Source organism: Parasteatoda tepidariorum, chromosome 6 (assembly GCF_982258835.1).
Source record: "Parasteatoda tepidariorum strain Cologne lab strain chromosome 6, Ptep-v5.0, whole genome shotgun sequence".
NCBI classification, from domain to species: Eukaryota; Metazoa; Arthropoda; class Arachnida; order Araneae; family Theridiidae; genus Parasteatoda; species Parasteatoda tepidariorum.
The window spans coordinates 63368334-63389416 of NC_141760.1; the positions used below are offsets into that span (position 1 = coordinate 63368334).

Consider the following 21083-nt stretch of genomic DNA (forward strand, 5'->3'; position numbering starts at 1 on the left):
CTTGAAGTTTCTTCCTATTTTAATAAATATAATATTGGAAAATGTAGTTAAGACGGCAAAATTTGCTGTTTGGTACTCTTTTTGCTGATTTGAAGATGATATTTCCTAGACAATAATGATGACAAATAATAAAAATTATAACGTAATTTCTTTTATTTCATATCGAAAACTAAATTACAACTATTATTTAAAATAAACAGAATTAATCAACAATAAAATACTTTTAAATTATGCAATGTTGCATTTTATTTCCTACCAGCTGAAATATAATATTATATTTCAGCTGTATAGATATTTTTAATGTATTACTATCTTATAAAAATAAAATAATTTTTTGAGTTTTTCTTGAAGTTTCTTCCTATTTTAATAATATAATATTGGAAAATGTAGTTAAGACGGCAAAATTTGCTGTTTGGTACTCTTTTTGCTGATTTGAAGATGATATTTCCTAGACAATAATGATGACAAATAATAAAAATAATACTGTAATTTCTTTTATTTCACATCAAGAACTAAACAACAGCTGTTATTTGAAATAAACGGAATAGATCAACGATAAACACTTTTAAATTATGCCATGTTGCATTTCATTTCCTACCAGCTGACTGTCCGTTCTTCGTACGGGGTGAAAATAAAGTAAATAATCAATAAATCTGTATTGAATAACGATACGGAATCATGCGCAAAATTGAAAGACTTATGTTAATACAACTAGTAACAATAAAATAATTCCATTTATTTATTATTATTTTTGTGTTCTATCCGGTGGCTTTACTTTATTAGACGAAGCAAAGCATGTCTCAATAATTCATCACATCAAAATAAACACCGGCATGATGTTGTTTCTCGAGGCCAATTCAATCAAGCAATCTTCGCTGGAACGTATCATTTTTGAAAAGTCATAAAAAACCTCTTTCCACAATATTTATATTAAAATAGCACAATATTGATGCAGTTTTACCTAGCTCATCATTAGCTGCATTAATTGCCATAATACCAGTAGTGCCTATTACCAAAATTAATTAGGCATAACTGAAGTCAATAATAGTATGGCTATTTTCCCCCCCGTTTCTTCTAAACGTATTAGTACCTTTTCTTCATTAAGTTTGCTTTTTAATACGAAGCTCAGAGAACGAAATTTCCACTCGTTATTGGGGATTGGCTGTCGAGTAAGTCTTTTCTCCTGAAATGCTGTGTGACAAATCCAATTATCATATTTTTCTTAGAGTAATGAGTTTTCTGTTAAAAAATTTTAAAAAATGTGGGGAAATAGTTCAAGACTTTAAGAGTTATATTAATTGAAATAAAATGTGCAAAAATGGGCATCGCAGAAGACAGTACCTTTGCGTGTTTCTTTTTAAATTTTTTTAAAAATATATATCTATATATATTTGGTTGACCTTCCAAAGAAAAAAATTCTTGAATTTGGAATAGAGGAGATAAGGAAACTCAATATGTATTTAAACTCAAATCTCTTAAATGAACATGTGGATGTTGTATTGGCAGAATGGGCAAAATTCAAGTTCATGTCATTAACATCGACTCAATACTGGGGATGTTTAACAGTGAAGAATGTTGGGCGAGATTCCCGAATATGTACTGTGGGGATTTAATGTTTGACTGTGTCAACCTTCATCTATCAAAAGGTATCCCAAGATAGAATCGAGTTAACATGTCATATATACTAGCGATTTGGTATTTAATATTTGTAGTGGTAGTTAGTTATGCCACAGTACCAAATTTCTGCTTCATCTTCCCGCTTGAGAGATTTCAGTTGTCACAATAGAATGAAAACAGGTTAAAGGAAGCTCTTTGAAAACGGAGATACTTGATGAATACTCAGAATATCCCTCCAACAGAGTTTCATGCTAAGCCAGAAATTCACAAATAGAATTTAGTTGTTATAGGCTGCGGTATAAAAATATGTATGAAGTATTAAAAGTATGAGAACATTTATGAAGTCTCAATTTTCTGATATTTTTTTGTAATTAAATAACTTTTAATCATATGGCGGATAACATTGAAACCATTTTATTTTATTTCATAACCGGCATTAAACAGCCTACTCATACTAAAGTGTATTTGTGTGACATGGTGATAAAAACAACGAAAACCTCCTACGGTTAGTTCTATGGCAAAGGGATTCTAACCCATGATTCGTCTACCATTCAAGATATTTTACATCACCATTGTGGTCGGTGAGAGCTGGGAGCAGACATCGTATTAACCAGGTACAGCTGGGATTCGAACTTGAATCCGTTCACTGGGAGGTGAATGCTTTATCTCTTGAGACACCGTTTTTTTAAACCAAATATTTGTGTTTCTTTCTTTTTTGAAATTTTTATTTACATTTTTAACAATAAACGTGTTTTAGTTTTTCATTTTCCACACTCTTTTATTGTTTTGGGCAGCAAAAAGTTTTTTAAACTATATCTATTAACATTTAAATTATAAATAAAATAATAATAGTTTATATTTATCCAGAAAAGTGGCAAGCGAAAAGTTCCGCCCGGCAAGTACTTTAGAACTGAAATTTTATACCCTGACGTAACTTATTTTACTTTAATTAACGCCTATTATCACAACAAAGCATCATTGGTGTCAATGATTGGCTGCTTTTTTTATGCATATAAACTTATTTATTTTAATTTCTGTAAGTGAGAACTTTATCGTTACGATTAATACTATTGGAAATTGAGTTACTTTAAATGTATTTAAATAATATTTTTTAAAACTTTCATTTAAAAGATTAAAGTCAGATCAAGAACTCATTTTTTCTCCTCAAGACTCAAGTATTATTTCGTATATCAAAAAAATTATAACAGTGAATATTCCTATCATCGTATATTGCACACGAGTAAAAATAAAACACAACAAACAAACAGAAATACAACAGATATTAGATAATTAAACAGGTTAAATACTAATGTCACTAAAACTAAGTACTATATACTAATATAATACTATATACTGACATAATTTAATATACAAAATATAATTTACTAATATAAATAGTATACGACTCATTCCGTGACAATCTAGTCACTAAAAATATTTTTAAACACTTTTTCTATTTTTGAACTAAACTAGTTCAAATAAAAAAGAGAGTATAGAGTATTCAAACTGAAGTTAAAAGCTATTTGGAACATTTACAGTTTACTTTCCACATTTTTTATGCATTCGATTTTATAACGAAACTTTAAAATTTTCTATAAGAATTTAATTTAATTGAATTTAAAAGAAATTATGCGATCACGCAAAAATCTAAAAGTCATATGTCAGAGCAATTAAAATTTTTAAAAGATTAATAAGAAAAAAGTAGAACTTACCACTAGTACTAGAAATCCTCTAGTAATTCCCATAAGGCTGTGATGGCATGAAAAGTAATTTAATTAGACTATAAATATACAATCAAACTCAATAAAATTTGAAAATATGATGGATTACGCTGTCACAATTCCTAAAAATGTCGTCATGGATTGCCTGAAGTAAACTATCTTTTTCAGAATTACCAAAAACAGAAAAAAGCCTGCAGGTCGATTCTCGATCAATTCACAGCTATAAACACTTATCGATAAAGTTACCTCCAACAATGATTTAAGAGCATGTTAAAAAGTTCTTTTGAAAATCGTTTTCAATCTTGTAGAGCTGTAAGTTATCAGACATTTATTTTGTCATTTAAATATTTGAAAAACAAAAAACAAAACAACAAACAAATGGAATCGTTTGCAGTTTCTTTATTACAATGGCTAGTTAACTAATGATAAATTTCCTCTTTTCAAACTTCTCTTTGTCTCCATATCCAAAATAAAATTTTTGTACGAGTTTTAGGAACGAGGGATGAAATTACCCCTTCTTGCTGCTGTTCAAATTTCAAGATGATAAAACAAAAGTTGTGGAGTAAAAAGAGGGATACACAGAAAAAACTCCTGATTTTATTAATATAGATAATATTCAAGAGATGGCAGCATCAGCAGTAAAAAAATATTTTGAAAGTCAAGGAAGATATTTGTTAAAAATATTTGTTCCAAAATTTTTATTTTTCAAGAAATTAAAAATACCTCATGGAGAATTTATTTTCTTACAATTCTTTCATAGTTCCTCAAGACAAAGACAATGGTTTCTATTTTCAAATTATAATTAGTATATAAAATAGAGTTTCTATTTATTTATCTATTTTTTATGCAATAAAATTATGTTTAATCATTCTTATTTAAAATTATTTTCTCTATTATTGAAACATTGTTTAAATTTTCTTAATAGCATTGTAAATATATTACCAAAAAAAACATTAAACCATTATTTTAAAAGCAAAGTTAATTAAAATATAAAACTATAAAAAAATCATAATAATAATATAAAAAGTTTTTCTACGTGTCCGTATCTGTCTCTTTTATAACTCCAAATTTTCAATTCTCCAAAATTTCTTTTAACTATGGAGAACTGTCACATACTTTCATTAGAAATTAAACTATTTGTAAACTTTAGAAATTAACTAACTCAGTTAAAATTTAGAAAAGTTAGTTCTAAAGTTTTTAAATGAACAACGTAAATGATCTACTGTTTATCAAGTCTATCAAGAAATTTGTAATTTAAATTCAGGTTAATAAAATATTATAAAAAAATATTTTAAAACAATTAAAATATTATAAAAAAATATTTTGAGAGTCAAGGAAGATATTTGTTAAAAATATTTGTTCCAAAATTTTTATTTTTCAAGAAATTAAAAATACCTCTTGGGTTTGGGGAATTTATTTTCTTACAATTCTTTCAAAGTTCCTCAAAACAAACACAATAGTTTCCATTTTTCAAATTATAATTAATATATTAAATAGAGTTTCTATTTATTTATCTATTTTTTACGCAATAAAATTATATTCTTATTTAAAATTATTTTCTCCATTATTTAAAGATTTTTGAAACTTTTTTTAATAGCATTGTAAAGATATAACCAAAAAAAAATATTAAACCATCATTTGAAAAACTGAGCAAAGTTAATTAAAATATAAAATTATAAAAAAATCACAATAATAATAAAAAAAGTTTTTCTACGTGTCCGTATCTGTCTCTTTTATAACTCCAAATTTTCAATTCTCCAAAATTTCTTTTAACTGTGGAGAACTGTCACATACTTTCATTAGAAACTAAGCTATCATATATAATATATTATATTTTCTCTACTATTGGAACATTTTTGAATTTTTTTTAATAGCATTGTAAAGATATAACCAAAAAAAATATTAAACCATCATTTGAAAACCTGAGCAAAGTTAATTAAAATATAAAAAAATCATAATAATAGTATAAAAAGTTTTTCTACGTGTCCGCATCTATCTCTTTTATAACTCCAAATTTTCAATTCTCCAAACTTTCTTTTAACTGCGGAGAGCTGTCACATACTTTTATTAGAAAACAAACTATTTGTAAACTTTAGAAATTAACTAAATCAGTTAAAATTTAGAAAAGTTAATTCTAAAGTCTTTAAATGATCTACAGTCTATCAAGAAATTCGTGATTTAAATTCAGGTTAAGTGATATTGTTTATACTATTTTAGGGCAAACTATTTTAGTGAACAAACAAAAGTTACCAGATTAGTTTCTGATCTCGAAGTTTATTGCCTGATATTTTCAACTAAATATTTTCAAATGCGTAAAAAAATATTATTTTCTCTCCTTTTTTTCTTTTCCTTTTTTTACTGAGAAAACAACGTTTACTTATCATGATGTAGACAGAAAATAATACAGTATCTGAAACACTGTCAGTCAAAGGTTTACTTGATAAGTAATTGTTTATACCATTGTTTTGATTAGACAGAAATAAAGGGTATTCCCCTTCTAGCCTCTACAAAAGTGCACATGATTTATATTTCAAAATAGGAAACCTAAACTTTCGTATGATTAAATCAGTGAATTTATGATTATTATTATTGGAAAAAAACCTAAAGAAATTCAGAATATTTTGGATTGCATCATCGACTTCAAATAGAAACATCATTATGAAATAATTAAAATTACTTAAAAAATGTCAGATTTTGCAGTGGTTTTATTAAATGTTTTTAGTTATACTGATGCGTATAAATACAAAGTAATTATGAAATCGATACGAGTGAAATAGTAAAATCGGTAAGAGGTTTATACTACATATGGGTAGATTCACAGACTTAATTGCTCAACAAAATTAAAAACGAAAATTCCAATCACTCATCGACATGGCAGTCGAAGTTTAAAGCTTCTTCCGTTGATGCTTTTGTTTAGTGTAATGACATTCAAAATAATATACGTAAAAAGTTTTGTGAAATGCTATCATATTGCTAACTTTAGAGGGTGTTTAATATTTTTATCGATATTATCTTGATATCGTGTCTTAATATCGATCTTAATATTGATATTATCTCAATATTTTCAATTTAATACATTGCGATTGTGATTATGCCATAGGGGATGTGTCATTCTTTTATGGCATTATCATAACTATACTTAGCGTGATTTACATTACATTTTGAACGAATTTCAATGAAACTACTAAAATATAAGAATTATTCAACTAGTCTATTTGCATTTTCATTCTAGTTTTTTGGCGTTTGTGTTTGTAGGGCTGATAAAATGAGGAAATGTTTCAAAAGAAAAATTTTTCATTTTTCATAATTTTTTATAATTGTTGGAGGATGAAATAATTCCAAATTTTTTTTTAGCTTTGATAAAATAAATGTTTCTATATATTTGACTAAAGACAATTGGTTTATTTCATATTGAAAAATTATGCTCGTCTATATCGACAAATAATTTTGTTGGGAGCTTAACAAATAATGCTTGCCGTTTTTATGTTTTTATTTAGTTAATTTTGCATATCTTTATAGTATGTTTTTGACTGAAAAGAGAGAGAGAGAGAGGGGGGGGGGAAATCAATATAACTAGTTCTTAAATTACTTATCTACTGTGTTAATCTTAATGAAAGATTTTGGTTAGAAACAAAGCTAAAAAAACACATTACCTGATAAATTACCTGATAATAGGTACAACCAGATAAAAACTTCCTCCGCTTCTAAAATACACACGCACAAAAAAATAAATAAATAAATAAATAAAACAGTCACCATGTTTCAAGCTCTTCAAATATAGGCACCCATTTTCAAGACTTGTCAGAAGAGAAAAGGACTTAAAACTTGACTTTTGTTTTTTCTCGTTTCCGTCCCGCTTGAAACATATCGACTGTTTTTTACGTATTTTTGAAGCGAATGAACTTTTTAATCAGCTAAGAGTTTTAGTAGTTTTAGGTCGTAAAAATCGTCAAAATAATACTAATGTGTGGAAGAATTAAAACTTTTAATTGTCTGATAGGTTCTAATAAATAGCGATTGTTTGAAAAAAAAAATAGACTATCAATCATGTCTGCCGTTCACTGTTTAAGTTAAAAAAAACAGTTAAGGTCGATTCTCATTTTTTACAGATATAATTTTATTTTGCGTTACTATGGAATCATTTAAAATAGCATTTACTGCTTAATTTTGATGCTTAAGTGTAAAATAAGGGATCAGTAATAAGAGATCAGCAAAAAATTAAAAAAATTAAAAAAAAAACACCTTTATAAAGATTCCCTTCATTATTGATTTTAAAAAAAAAATCAAATATTCTGTCATATTGCATTTTTAGTCTAAATCTGAAAAGCCTCATAACAAAGTTTCTGTGCTTCAATATTATTACTCTTTGTAATATAAAGGATGAGGGAAATATCTTAGAGCTTTGAGAATAAAAATTGTAACTATACTCGAACTTAGCCTCCATTTCTCATTGTCTCACTTCTTGCTCTATAAAATTTTACGGTAAAATTAGATTCTACCTTAAAAAGTACCGGCACCCTGATTTTTTTTGTTTTTTTATCGTAATTTGATCCGGGTTTTGTTACAGTGTGTCTTTTTGAGATATTTTAAAAACCAAGTTGATTGCGATCATTGCAATTATATATTAATTAAAAAAACATTTACTTACGATTAAAATTATTAAAAATTGAACTTAAAAAATTGTTTAATGTTTTATTATTTATAGGAGAAGTATGTAAAATTTTTGATCGAAAGGAATTAGAAATTTTAAAGATAAAGTATTGTGATAAGAACAGGAAAAGATAAAATCAACTTTTTAAAGAGACGCTGTTGCTTTTTCGAGTTTAGTTTTATTGCTGATCAGTTTGAATCCATTGTTGAGTTATCTTCAATACTTTGCATTTTCAGGTAATTATTCATGCTATTAAAAGTGGTTACTGATTTTATTTGAAATATTTTTCCTTATCACATTCATTTGTTCTCTAAAAGATACTCAGATATTTATGTTGTTTTAAATTTGTTTTTAAGTTAGTCATATGATTTAAATCTTATGTTTTAGAAATAGCTATTTTTCTTGATTTAATAGAGATGAGAATGTAATGCTTTAATTCATGATAAATCTTTTTAATTTATGACCAATTTTGGTGCGAAATTCAATAAAGTTAAAATAAATTCTTTAAATTTTTCATTGTACGTCGGCAAGTAATAAGCAGCTCGTTTGACGATTGACACTTGGTGTGCCTCCTTATTAGGATTTTAAATGTTAATGATTAATGTTAATGATTTTGAATGCGAATATTTAAGTTGAAAATATTTACAATGGACATTTTTAAAAGGTGCTTAACGATTTCTCAAAGATGTTTAATAGCTTTGGGAATTTTTTAAAGGTGGTCTATATTGCAAATGTTTGAATATAGAATATTAAAAAGAAAAACAAAATTAGTTTCCCTGGTTTAACTATTTAATGATTTCTGAAATTTCAGAGCAACTAAATTGAAAACAGTAGTTCAATTCATGACTTAAATATACAGTTTTTATTTTCATTTAATTTAATTCTATATGGGGAGTCTATGAAACTATGAATGTTCCTTATTGACATAACTATCATAATGATAAATATCCGGAACCACAGAAAACTTTTTCAGCTTATGAAATTTTGATTTATTTTACTTTAGATAATTTAAATTTTACTTTGGATAAAATAAAACGGTAGATATTGTTTTTATTTGCATTTATATATTTTATTTCTGCATGATTATTTTTTTAAATTTAGAAGTTTAAAAAAATTACTCGTTGAAAAATTTTGAAAAATAATACAAAAGTTAGTTTTAATAAAACCGTTTATAATTCCCTATGTAAATTAAAAAGAAAATTAAAGCAAAGCTAAAAGCAAAATTGATTTCATTGGCTTAACTATTTAATCATTTCTGCAATTTTAAAGCAACTAAATTAAAAACAGTAGTTCTATTTACGGCCTAATTATGTAATTTTTTTATTCATTCAATTTAATTCTATATGATGAATCTGTGAATTTACTTTAAATATTGACATAAATATCGTAATGATAACTATCGCAAATGAAATTTTTATCTATTTATTTAGTTTTTGAATTTTACTACTGATAGAATTGAGCGATAGGTATTGCTTTTGTTTGCATATGCTTGTATATACTTTATTGCTTGATCCTTATTTTTAAAATTTAGAGCTTTTATGATATTATTCACACAAAAACGTTTAAAAATAATAAAAAGTAGTTTTAAGAAATCGATTTAGAATTCTCTAAGTTAAAAGAATTAAAATGAAAACTTTGCGAACTCAATTTAATTAATGATCACAATATTTCATTCATATCATGGTTAGAACATTTTGGTGAGCAGTAAAACGTTACTTGTATTTTCAGAGTTTATCGTTGATTTTTAAAGATGGAGAAAAAAAATCCATCGTTGATTGTATGCTAAAATGTGTTACATTCTCAAAATATTTTGCAGAACGAAGAACGTTAATTTTTTGTGCCGTGATGTCATCTTTTGATAGTGATGAAGAAAATGCAATAGAAAAGACAAAGAAGGACTCCAAAGTAAACAAGGATCAGGAAGCAAAGCTAGAAGCTGATTTGAAATTACTTCAAGTGAAAGAAACGAATAGCAATTCTCAATCTTCCACAACTGAGGAAGGTAAATAAAAATTTCGTTGTTTCTGTTGCCTTGTTAAATACTTTTAGCAAACTCATTTACATGATTTATGAGGCGATTTTTTAAAATTGAAATTAAATTAAAAAATTTTATTTCAAATAAGTAATATTTATGAAATTTTAATACATAAATCGTCATTTTAAAATTAATTAATCAAAATTATTTTTAAAACTTAATAATTTTTTTTCTGAAACTAAAATGCTTTTTAAACTTAAAATGACTAAAAATTACTTCTAAATATATAATTAATTAAAATCCTTTTTAAATTTAAATTTAATTTGAATTATTTTTGAAGTTGAAATTAATTAAAATTATTTTGTAAACCTAAGTTGATTAAATTTATTTTTAAAACTAAAAATTAAATAATTTGATTTTTTAAAATTAAAATTACAAAAATTATCATTGAGACTTTTTGAATATGTTATAACTGAAACTGATACATTAAAATAATCGGGGGCTTTTCAATAAAAAAAAGATATTTGTTTAAACAGTCAAATAGATGTCAAATTTGTATTTAATTTGTAACAATGTATTTCAATATTTTTTATTTTACTTTGAAAAAGCTTCCTACACATAATAAGATAAGCACTATAATATTTCCTAGAAAAATATTGCATCTTTCTATTTAAAAAAGTGCTTGGTCTGATACGCAAATATTTCAGTAAATAAATTTTATTAAAAATCAATCTTTTTTCATCCTTTTTTTATTCTTTTGCATTAATGAAAGTCAAAATAAGTAAAAAATATTATATTTAGCTTTTTAAAATGTATGATTATGAAGTACAGCATATTGACAGCAACACTGGTCACATTTTTTGCGTTATAGGTAAATGCGGCTCACTTTCAATCAAAGATTTTTAAATCTGCACTTGTTTAGATCTTAGTTTAACAGTCATTCCTCTTTGAAAGTTCCTTAATTTACAAAATCATTTACTCATAAATTTTTGAATCTGAATGAAAAAAAAATTCAAGCTACTTTTTTTGGATTTCATATTTTAGTACGAATTTGCTTCTGATAATCTAACAGATTTTTTTTGTAACTATTCGACTATTTTTATAAAGTTAAAAAGTATCAAAATATGTATTTGCTTTTAATAAGAGCTCCAGAAAAAATATATAAAACAGACACCGAGGTCCCATCTGCGTCAAAGGGTTAATAGATAACTGGATTTGGTCTTTAACAGTTAAGATCTCTGATTAATTAACAGAAGAACAGATACTGCTGAATTTGTAAATGGATTCTGATCAATTTCAGTAGTAGCCGGATTCACGAGAAGAGAATTTGAGCAGCTTCAATTAACCAGAAGATCTAGGGCACCGGAGGGAGAGGACTGACTTAGCCCTGAGTGCCTGTAGACTTTACCTGAGTATAATGGAGTGACCTTCACGCCTAGGGTGACCCTACCAGGAGTATATACTCCCGACGCACTTCAGCCACTCCGCCCAGGTACACCCCCTCACCGGTTACTTGAGCACACTTTGAGGCAGCCTGCAATTCACTTTCACGAGGAACTCTTGACTAGTGTGACGAAAAATTCTGAGCTCCCAGACTCTGTCAGAGGTCAGACCATGGAGACTATCCAGAATATTATCCGTGCTTTCTTAAAAATATACACTGATGGCAGCAGAGGTAACGGAAGAATTTCCGGTAGTGAAGTGTATATTCCAACTTCCACGGGTGCTATTGAATACAGGATCAAAAATCCCAACAACAGCTCAGTTTTTAGGCCTGAGCTTATTGCTATCAGAAAGGGCTTGCAATTTGCTGCTCGGGAAGGATAATTTTCAAGATATTTGGATATTGACTGATAGTCGTGCCTCAATCCAGCATATCTCTAATTGGGATACTATCGGAGATCAGACCAGCCTTGATATTTTAGACTTAATTGACAGGCTTTCATCCAACCATTCTATACACTTTCAGTGGATTCCCTCACATGTTGGGGTTGATGGGAATGAGAGGGCCGACTTCCTGGCCAAAACCGCTGACGAAGAAGACACTGATCATTGTGGGAAGCTTACCTTTAGTGAATTTCTTCCCTGATAAAAATGAAATTAAACAAGACCATAAGAACTCCTCCCAACCACTCTTGGTATTTTGCAAAAAAACCGGGAGAATCTTTCAATCTTAGACCGAGAGCCCATCAAACTGCCTTTTCACGCTTCTTGAGTGGCCACACTAGATCCCTTACTTTCAACCAGGGCCAAAAAAAATTATCCAGAATGTCATTGGTGCTCGACAGACATGGCCTCCCCTACGCATATTCTGACTTGTTTGGGATTCGGTAAAGAAGAGGTCCTGCGAGACTCCAGTCTTTTTATAGATTTTTCGGGAGGTGTTCGGATTAATGAGAGTCGTCTAGCACTGCTAGTCGATTCCGATACTTGCAACAACAACATGGATTCTGATAAATAGATGGCGCTGCTGACTAAAAATATTAACTATCTGTAAAGCAATATATTTTTCATATGTATATGGGCATCTGTTCTTGCATATTTACATGGGGATCTGTTAATTGTGTCCCTAGACAGCACCAAGTTGTTTGTATGAGTTAACATTGACATATAAAATTATTCAACAGCGAATTTTGTGGGCTAATGTCTTATTAATTAATTAATTTGGATACTTAGTTTGAATAATATAGTTACCTAAAAAAGCAACAAACCAGAAATTTTAATTTTTTCCATTTTTTTAATGAATTTTTTCTATTATTGATAGCTTTAATGTATCATGAAAATAAGAAAAAGTTACAATTTTAAAATTAGAAACAACTTTAAATTTCTAAAATAAACTGAACAATCCTCCTTGTTTTTAAAAATAGGACAAAAATTCTTTTAAAATAATTTCTTGGAAAAGGCAGCTCATCTAGACATTTTTTAATAATTAAAAATTTTCTTGAATACGAAAACTTGGTAAAAAATTTAAAGAGACTCTGAATTCTCTATCAAAAATTGATCACATATCAGAAATCTTGATTAAAAACTAGGGAAGTAGCTACAAATTCTGGAAAATTTTGAAATAAAATTCGAATTTACAAAGGCTTATAGATTAATTTCTACTGGTTACTGAGGCAAATAACAGTTTCACCTGGAAGCTCACACCAATCTGACATGGCATTCTATTAATCTGTAAGAGAAAGATGACCAATCTCATCTCGCATCTCAATTATTAGTAGTAGTTCAGAAAAAGTATTTATTTTTATGTTGTTGCCTTTTAGTTATCGATCACTAAAACATTATAAATTTCATTAATTTATTACATAAAATGTTTTTGATCTCATCATGATTCGAATTTTTTTGGTTTCATAACACAATGTACAACACATTTTAGGGTTCCAGTAAGCAACCTTAATTTAATTTAGATATCCACAATTACCAAGAATAATACGAAATTACTACCAATTAATTTAATCATGAATTTTTTCTTCTAAAAACTGATGCATTCACATAAATTTATTCGTTCCAGTATTGATTTTAAATCTAAACCACAAAATGTTTAGGCACTCTGAAATAATACTTTAAGATGTTTGATTCAATTCTTACTGAAAATAATTTTTCATTTCCTCAGGAATTACTGTTAAAAAGAAATCTACGGCCGATAACCTCCGTCATGAAGAATCAATTAAAAACATAGAAAGACCTGAACCATCATTTAGAGACACATTTCTTGCAAATAAAATTTCTTCAAAGCAAAATACTCATAATATGAGATCAACTACTGAAGCGGTTAATTTAGGAGCTGAAGCAACAAATTGGAGGAGTTTACGAAACCCTAATCCAAAGGAAGAGAAAGAATCTATTTCCGTTTCAAGTTCTTTAAGTTGGAGAGACCCCCACTTTAAATATGAAAGATTGAAACAAAATGATAGTTCTGAGTCCAGAAAGCGGTGGAACGATGATATAAGAGAAAATCAATCTAGATCATTTGAAAACAGATCGACATATCTTACAAATAGAGATAAATCAAACAGAGGCAACTGGACTATTTCTTGTGCTCCTGATATTGTACTTGATAATGGATTAACGGAAATAGAACACGTTCAGATGTGTGTGAATGAACTTCATGAACAAAATGCGGAGTTGTTTGCTACTCGTCATCCTAAAGTGTTTCAGAAACCCAATGGAACTATTTGCATTAACTGTTACACTTCTAATTATGAAGATAAAGTACACGTTGCTAAAGTTGCAGATATATTGGTTGAAAAAATCGGGTATTATCCATATTGTTTTTTATATTTTCAAGAAAAAAAGCCTTTGTACATGAGGACGTGTGAAAAAGAGTTCTATGAATATATTGAAAATAATTGGAAATTAATTGATTTCAATGAGTGAGTTTTGCTGGTAGTGAACTTTAATTGCAACATAATAATTATTATTCTAAACATTTATAATTATATTTAGTTAACATTTATAATTATATTTAATTGACATTTATAATTATAACATAATAATAATTATAAACATTTGCTTAAATATGTTCAAAGATTATTGAATATAAGAATGCTTCGAATTTTGAATAATTTATTTTTTAAGGAGTTCCAATTTTGAAATACATTTGTTGAAATTGAATTCTTATTACTTCCAGCCAGAATACGGTTTTCAGTTAAAAATACCGAGTGATTTAGTAACTTAATCATAACATAAACTTTTTTTATTGCTTTTGTTGCTTTAATACCTGTTAAAAAGGAATATAAAACCATTTTAACAGATATTTAAAGTATTATTTAATCTCGAGTTTTCTAAGTATATTTTCATGCTTTATTTATAAAAAATAAAACTCGTTTTCCGCTGAAATTTCACATAATTTCAGGTGATCTTTCTAATAGTTTAAAAAAGTGCAATGCAAAATATTAAAAAAAAGTTATAACGAATATTTTTTATATAATTAATGAAATATATATGGGATATTATTATATGTAGGATGTTATTATATGTTATATAAATTATAGAAATATATGTAGATTCGGAAAAATACTTTGTAATAATTTTTTAAATAAAGATATTTTTATATCCAAATGAAATTCTGTTTATTTGACGTGCAATTTGCGCTAAACATTTATTGTGACATTTTCATTTTACATCTCAATTTTTACATTGTGCTTGTATATTTTTAGAGTTAAACTCATAAATTTCAACAATGAAAAAAGAACTTAACCTCGTGCAGCTAATGAGTGTATCATGATACTTTGATCAATAAATTATGCATATAAAATTTTTTTCAATTAAACTTTTTTTATTATTTCTTTCTAAGAATTTTTAAAAAAATTTTTTCTAAGATTTTTTTTATGAAACCGTAAATATGAAATAGTAATAAGTCTGAAACTGATTCCTTTCTTAGATTTCAGACATATTTTGCCCAAACTATGCGCATAATCTATTTTTTAAGCTGTGAATTACGAAACAACTTATATATTAGAAACAACTTATATTATGCAAAACTAATCAATAAATCAGTTTGAACAACACTGCGTAATCATGAATAAAACTGAAAAAATATATATTGACAAAATTAATAAAGCTGGAAAATAATTCAAAATCTTTTTCCGATTTTTAATAATTATTCGTTACCTTTTTTCGGTGGTTTCAGTTGTTGATTTTCAATTGTTCCACATTTTTAGATGCTTATTTCATCAAAATAAAGATTAACTGCATTCAGTATCATTTGGCTTGATTTCAGTATCATTTAGCTGCTTGAAACTAACTCACGATAGTCAAAATTTACTGCTATTAAGCAACTTTTTCCGGTACTTATTCTTTTAGAGGGACCTTAAAAACCTAATTCCCCAGTATCCATGTTGAAACAATAGAATATTATGCAGTTTTGAAGTTTAAATAGATACGGAACATAATAATATAATACTTTTTACTGTATTAATGTACTTGGTGCATATTAAAACTGCACCAATCACCATAATACCAGTAATGCCTATTATCAAAATAATTAAAGGGAGCCAGTGTGGTATATGCCTCTCATGCTAAAACTGACCTTTTCCAATGCACTTTTTCTTAGCATCTAAACAAGATATTGCTTCAATTTTTTTCATAGAATATTTACATATGTTTACAGTGATAACTGTTAATACATATCTTTGGCAATATTTTTTTTAAAGAAGTTATGAACGGAAACCTTTTAATTTTTTAAAAAAAAATTTATAATTTTTGAGCAAAAACGTTTCATAACTCAAAAAGTATTCCTGTTAACTCTAAAACATTATTCCAGCATGCAACTGATATAATTTCAAATATTACACACAATTATAAAATTTAAAATTAGTTTATCCAGAAATAATTCCAGGCAAAAAATTACTTTTAGTAAGTATTTATTATTTTTTATTATTTTATTTACTAATGGTCGAAAAAATTTTGAATTGCAAGGTATACAATAATTTTGACATCATTTTAAAAAATACAATTATACATGGCAAAATACAAAATTTGTGCAAAATGGGTCGGTTTGTTATATATATAATTTTAAGTATCTGGTATTTTTTTTAATATGTTCCATTTATTCCATAATAACATCTTGTACAAATATTAGTATATTTGGTTCCTATTAAAACTATACTAATTACCGTAATATCATTAGTAATTATTACCAAAATTAATAAAGTATAATTGACGTCTATAATACGTGTGGTGATTTTCTACGTTTACTCTAAACCAATAACTTCTATTTCTGCGTTTATTTATTTCTTTTTAATAATTTGCTATTTTTTTAAAATTTCAGTTAATGCCTATTTCGTTGTATAATGGTAATGCAAGGAATAAATTAGAATCTATGTTTTATTCTATGAAATACATATAATAGCTTACATATTCTATAATTTTGGGTTTTAATGTATTTGATTTTCTCATTAATTCAATTTTTGAACATTCGTAATTTTAATCAAGATCTATAAAAAAAGGAAGCAATTATGGCAACTTAATTCTCTCAGTTAGCTAAGTATTGGTAGCATAATATAAACCCAATATCTGTAATTAGGATTTATACTTTTATTGAAATATACCAAGATCTGTCAGTGTCCACATATTTTATTACTGGGATAGGGTTTAATATATTATGTGATGTTAGATTATAAATATCTGTTTTTATTTTAAACTAACTGTTTAATAGTTTCAGAAACAATAAAAAAATCCTTTTTTTTTTGTAGAATCCGATGATTTTCTTCTGCCTTCAGATATCGAACATATCGATTATATATACTATCCAGCTCAAGGTGTAAACGAAGAAGAGGAAGAGAAAAGAAAGGGTGGAAAATGGTTATTGTTTGCTGAAGGTGATTTAGAAAGAATAGACCACAGGTGGATTGTCCTGCGAAGCTTGATTGAGAATGACACGCTCGTTTGTATTAAGTCATCAACAGCTTTTGACAGAGAGAAAGGAGTGACTATGTGCTATACTTCCGCTTTCGATAAAGAAGAAGAAGTGAAAAGAGCAGCAGACGAAATCAGAAAGTTAGTCAACTACGAGTATGTGATGTTTTATAAAACAAATGCTGCCTCTGCTGAAGGACGGTATATAGATGCCGGGAAAAAAGAAATTTCTATATACATGCATACTTTTGAGGGTGGTTTTTATAAAAGAGATAAATATAATCGATGGAATAGCATTTAAAAGTAATTTTTCTTTAAACTGATCTTACAGGAAATCGTAATTAATGCTCCTGGCAAACATAAACTGTTTTTTTTTTTATTTTTTGCAAATCTTTCAATGAATTAAAAAAATTTTGAAGAAATAAAATAATTATTTTGCTAAAAATTTAAAAAAAAAATGATATTTTTCATTAAAAAATTTATTGAAAATTTTTAAAATGAGAAAAAAAAAATTATTAGTCTAAATGATGAATACTGCCTGTTGGCATTTATGTGTTGCAGTGTTGTCATTGATATTTTTGAATCAACATGAGAAAAACCTTACACTTTGCACTAAAAAGATAATGTTAAATGCATGGAAAATACAAATATTCGATATTTCATAAAACATTAAAAGCAGTATGAGACATAAAAATTTAATTTGAAAAGTAATGAATTCGAAAATTTAAATATTTTAATCCATAATATTAATATTAACTTTATTAATTAAAGCAATTGCTTTCAATATTTTTAAATTTTATGAGCTAAAATTCTTTTTAATCTTATTGATTGTATTTCTTTACTAATGATTATGTACATAAATGTTGATTTTGCTTATAAGATGTAATTGTGCTTAATAAAAGTTTTCTATTACATGATGAAATTTGCTTCTAATTTGAAAATAAATACTTATATCAATTATTACAACGAGTTTGATAGACAACGAGTTGACAGATAAAATATGAAGAGTGGACTGGTAAATTGAATCATCGTGTTTTTGATTCGTTATAATACTGTTTACTCTGTTAAGAAAAGGCAGTTAGCAAATAGGTTGACAAAATTTATTTGTGATTTTGAAGAGAGATACCATACATTTTAAAAAATGTTCTACATTGGCATAAATTCGATAGTGTTAGGAAAGTTAGGAACAAGTTAACGGATAAAATGAATGATGATTTAGAGAAAAGGAAGTCTATTATTAGTCCTCAAAGTAATCTCCATCGGCATTTTGCACCTTCTACCAACAAGCTTCCAGCTCTGCAATCTTTTTGTGGTAAAACCTAGGGGTTTTGAACGCCAAAAAAGTCCGCGAGTGCTTGAAGCAAGTCTGCTTCATTTGTGAAGGATCTTCAACGAAGATGATTATGTAAGGAACAGACTATGTGATAATCTTTTGGTACAACGTCAGGTGAGTAAGGAGGATAACGCAAAGTCTTCCAACCGAGTCGCTATATGGTATTCCAGAGCACCCATCCGACTTGCGGCCGGATATAGTCATGCAAGAACTTGGGGATTCACCAGTGTTGGCTCCTTCCGTTGCATACCTTCTAATTACTGCGAGTACAGATTCTGCTTATCTCATTGGAAGTAGCCAATAGTGAACAATTTGACGACTACTCCACCAGAGACAAAGCATAATCTTGCGTAGGTGAATAATTGGTCTAACTCTGCGAGGAGCAACCAATGTTCGAAACGCTTCGGAATGTCCTACAGGACGCAGTTTTTGAAATTAGTTCGGATTAGATTAAATATGGATGAAGAGAGGGGTGGTTCAGGGGATAGAGCACTCGCCTTCCAATGAGATGAACCGGATTCGAATCCCAGTGATGGCTAGTAGATTCAAATTCCGCAGCGACCGCAGTGGTTACGTAAAATGTCCTAAGTTGTAGACAGATCATGGTTTAGGATTACCTTCCCATCGAGCTAACAATGGAAGATTTTCATGTTTTGCCTCTCCTTGTAACGCAAATACTAATTAGCTCTATCACAAAGTACGAAGACAAATTTCTACCAATACTTGATTCAGGCTTTCCTTTGTCTTCTGTAATGGGTTCAAAATTACAAGGATACGGAGTTGAACACTGGTAGTTGTAAACCCGCAATGGATTTGGCTTCTCAACGACGGTTATAAAATAAAATAAAAATATGGATGTGTTACGGTAAGGAGAAATACAGTCTGCCACTCGTTGTTTCTTTTGAAATTCCAAAAGTATGTACTGAACCTTTTGCTCAGCCTGTAAGTTTTGTCAAGGTAGTGCATTTGAATTCCATTTTTTCATAAACATTAAACTGTCTTTCAATTTCACCGCACGTTAGAATAGTGTCCTCTTCAATTATTGCTTGCAGCGCTTTATTACTCAAGGTCTGTGGCCGATCACTACTAAATTCATCAATGAGGGACAAATTTCTCGACGAATTTTTGAAAGCAATACCTTGCAGTACGTTTATTCACAGTACTATTTTCAAATGCTGAACATAATCGGTGACTTAACAGAGTTTGTGATTAGCCCACGTTTGATGTCGTAAAGCAAACGACACCGATGAAACTGCTTGGACACTTCCATTTGTCTTCTTCGCTGCTTTACAAATTGCAATTGATGAAAGCGCGTGATGCACCTTCTTTTATAACGACTGTTTTTTTCTACTCTCTATCGACAGATTTTTAAACCACCGGATACAGTAATTTTATGTATTCCGATTGATTTGAGGTATTTCATTTAACATTATTGACATTTCTGGTAGAAATTCCTATAATTCTGGTGAAAAAAAAACTAAGATAAGATATTTAAACTATTCATTTGGTAATTTTTCCTTTCATATAGTAAGGGTTTATTGGAAATTTTGGTTTTCAGAATAATGGTTTTTCTTACTATATAATCAATAAAAAACTGAAAAGTTTCTAAAACTCACCACGTGTTATAAAACCAAAATCATTACCAAATTGCTTCGGTAAAAATCACAAAGCTTTTTGGTGTTCCCTTAGAAACACTGTAAATTTTAATTACATTCTGGCAGTTATAACCACGCTTTATTTTACTCAGTGTATTTTCAATTGATTCAATGACAGTGACAGAGCAAAAACGAAAAGAACTGTATTGGTTACCTTATATGATTCAGTTTATATTGTACCATGGTATCTTGTATAGATACCCCAAGATTTCTTGTTTGTTTTACACAAAATGTCTGTTTTGTAAGTACTCGAGCTGAAATTCTTAGTCATCTAAAATTTAATTTCTAAACTTTTCATTGTTTAAGTTGCTACATTTTTTAGTGCATTTGCTTCCCACTGTATGAAAGTGTAATACATTTTAAAGCGTTTCGTTTTTGAAAATATCAATAAAGAAGAATCACAACGAAAATTTTAACGTTTTTATTAAAAAGACGAAAATTGAGTGTTTGACAAAGAATGAAATGTGGAGGTGAAACACTTTTCTCTACCCCTCAATAAATTACTGAAAATGAGATGTAAAAAAATAATAATTGTGAAGACTTTTAAGTTAAAAAAATTATCAACATTAGAGCAATCATGAAAAAACAATTACGTACAATCAGAAACGTTTTTAAATTTAATCATCAGAATATTTATAAATATAGTTCACTTTCTTTTATAATTTTATAAGCTTAAATGCGTGTAAAAAATATTACACGCAGAAGATTTTAAGTGCTTTTATATTTTATTTAAAAAATTTGTTCTATTTCAGTCAAGTCAAAATGCAACATC

The 21083-nt window shown here is 27.9% G+C and overlaps 1 protein-coding gene across 2 annotated transcripts in view; it reads left to right on the forward strand.

Annotated features, from left to right (window-relative positions):
- The first annotated feature begins 8059 nt into the window (after positions 1 to 8059).
- LOC107455874 (uncharacterized) overlaps positions 8060 to 21083 on the forward strand; it is a 35335-nt gene continuing 22311 nt past the window's right edge. Inside the window, exons 1-3 of one of the 2 annotated variants that reach the window (XM_087165956.1) lie at positions 8074 to 8225; positions 9806 to 9991; positions 13578 to 15025. In XM_087165956.1, the coding sequence (XP_087022082.1) occupies positions 9835 to 9991; positions 13578 to 14341 (921 nt within the window). In that variant the 5' untranslated portion in view covers positions 8074 to 8225; positions 9806 to 9834 and the 3' untranslated portion in view covers positions 14342 to 15025. Of the gene's footprint in view, positions 8226 to 9805; positions 9992 to 13577; positions 15026 to 21083 lie in introns of those variants that run through there. The other variant, XM_016073596.4, reaches the window with a different exon arrangement.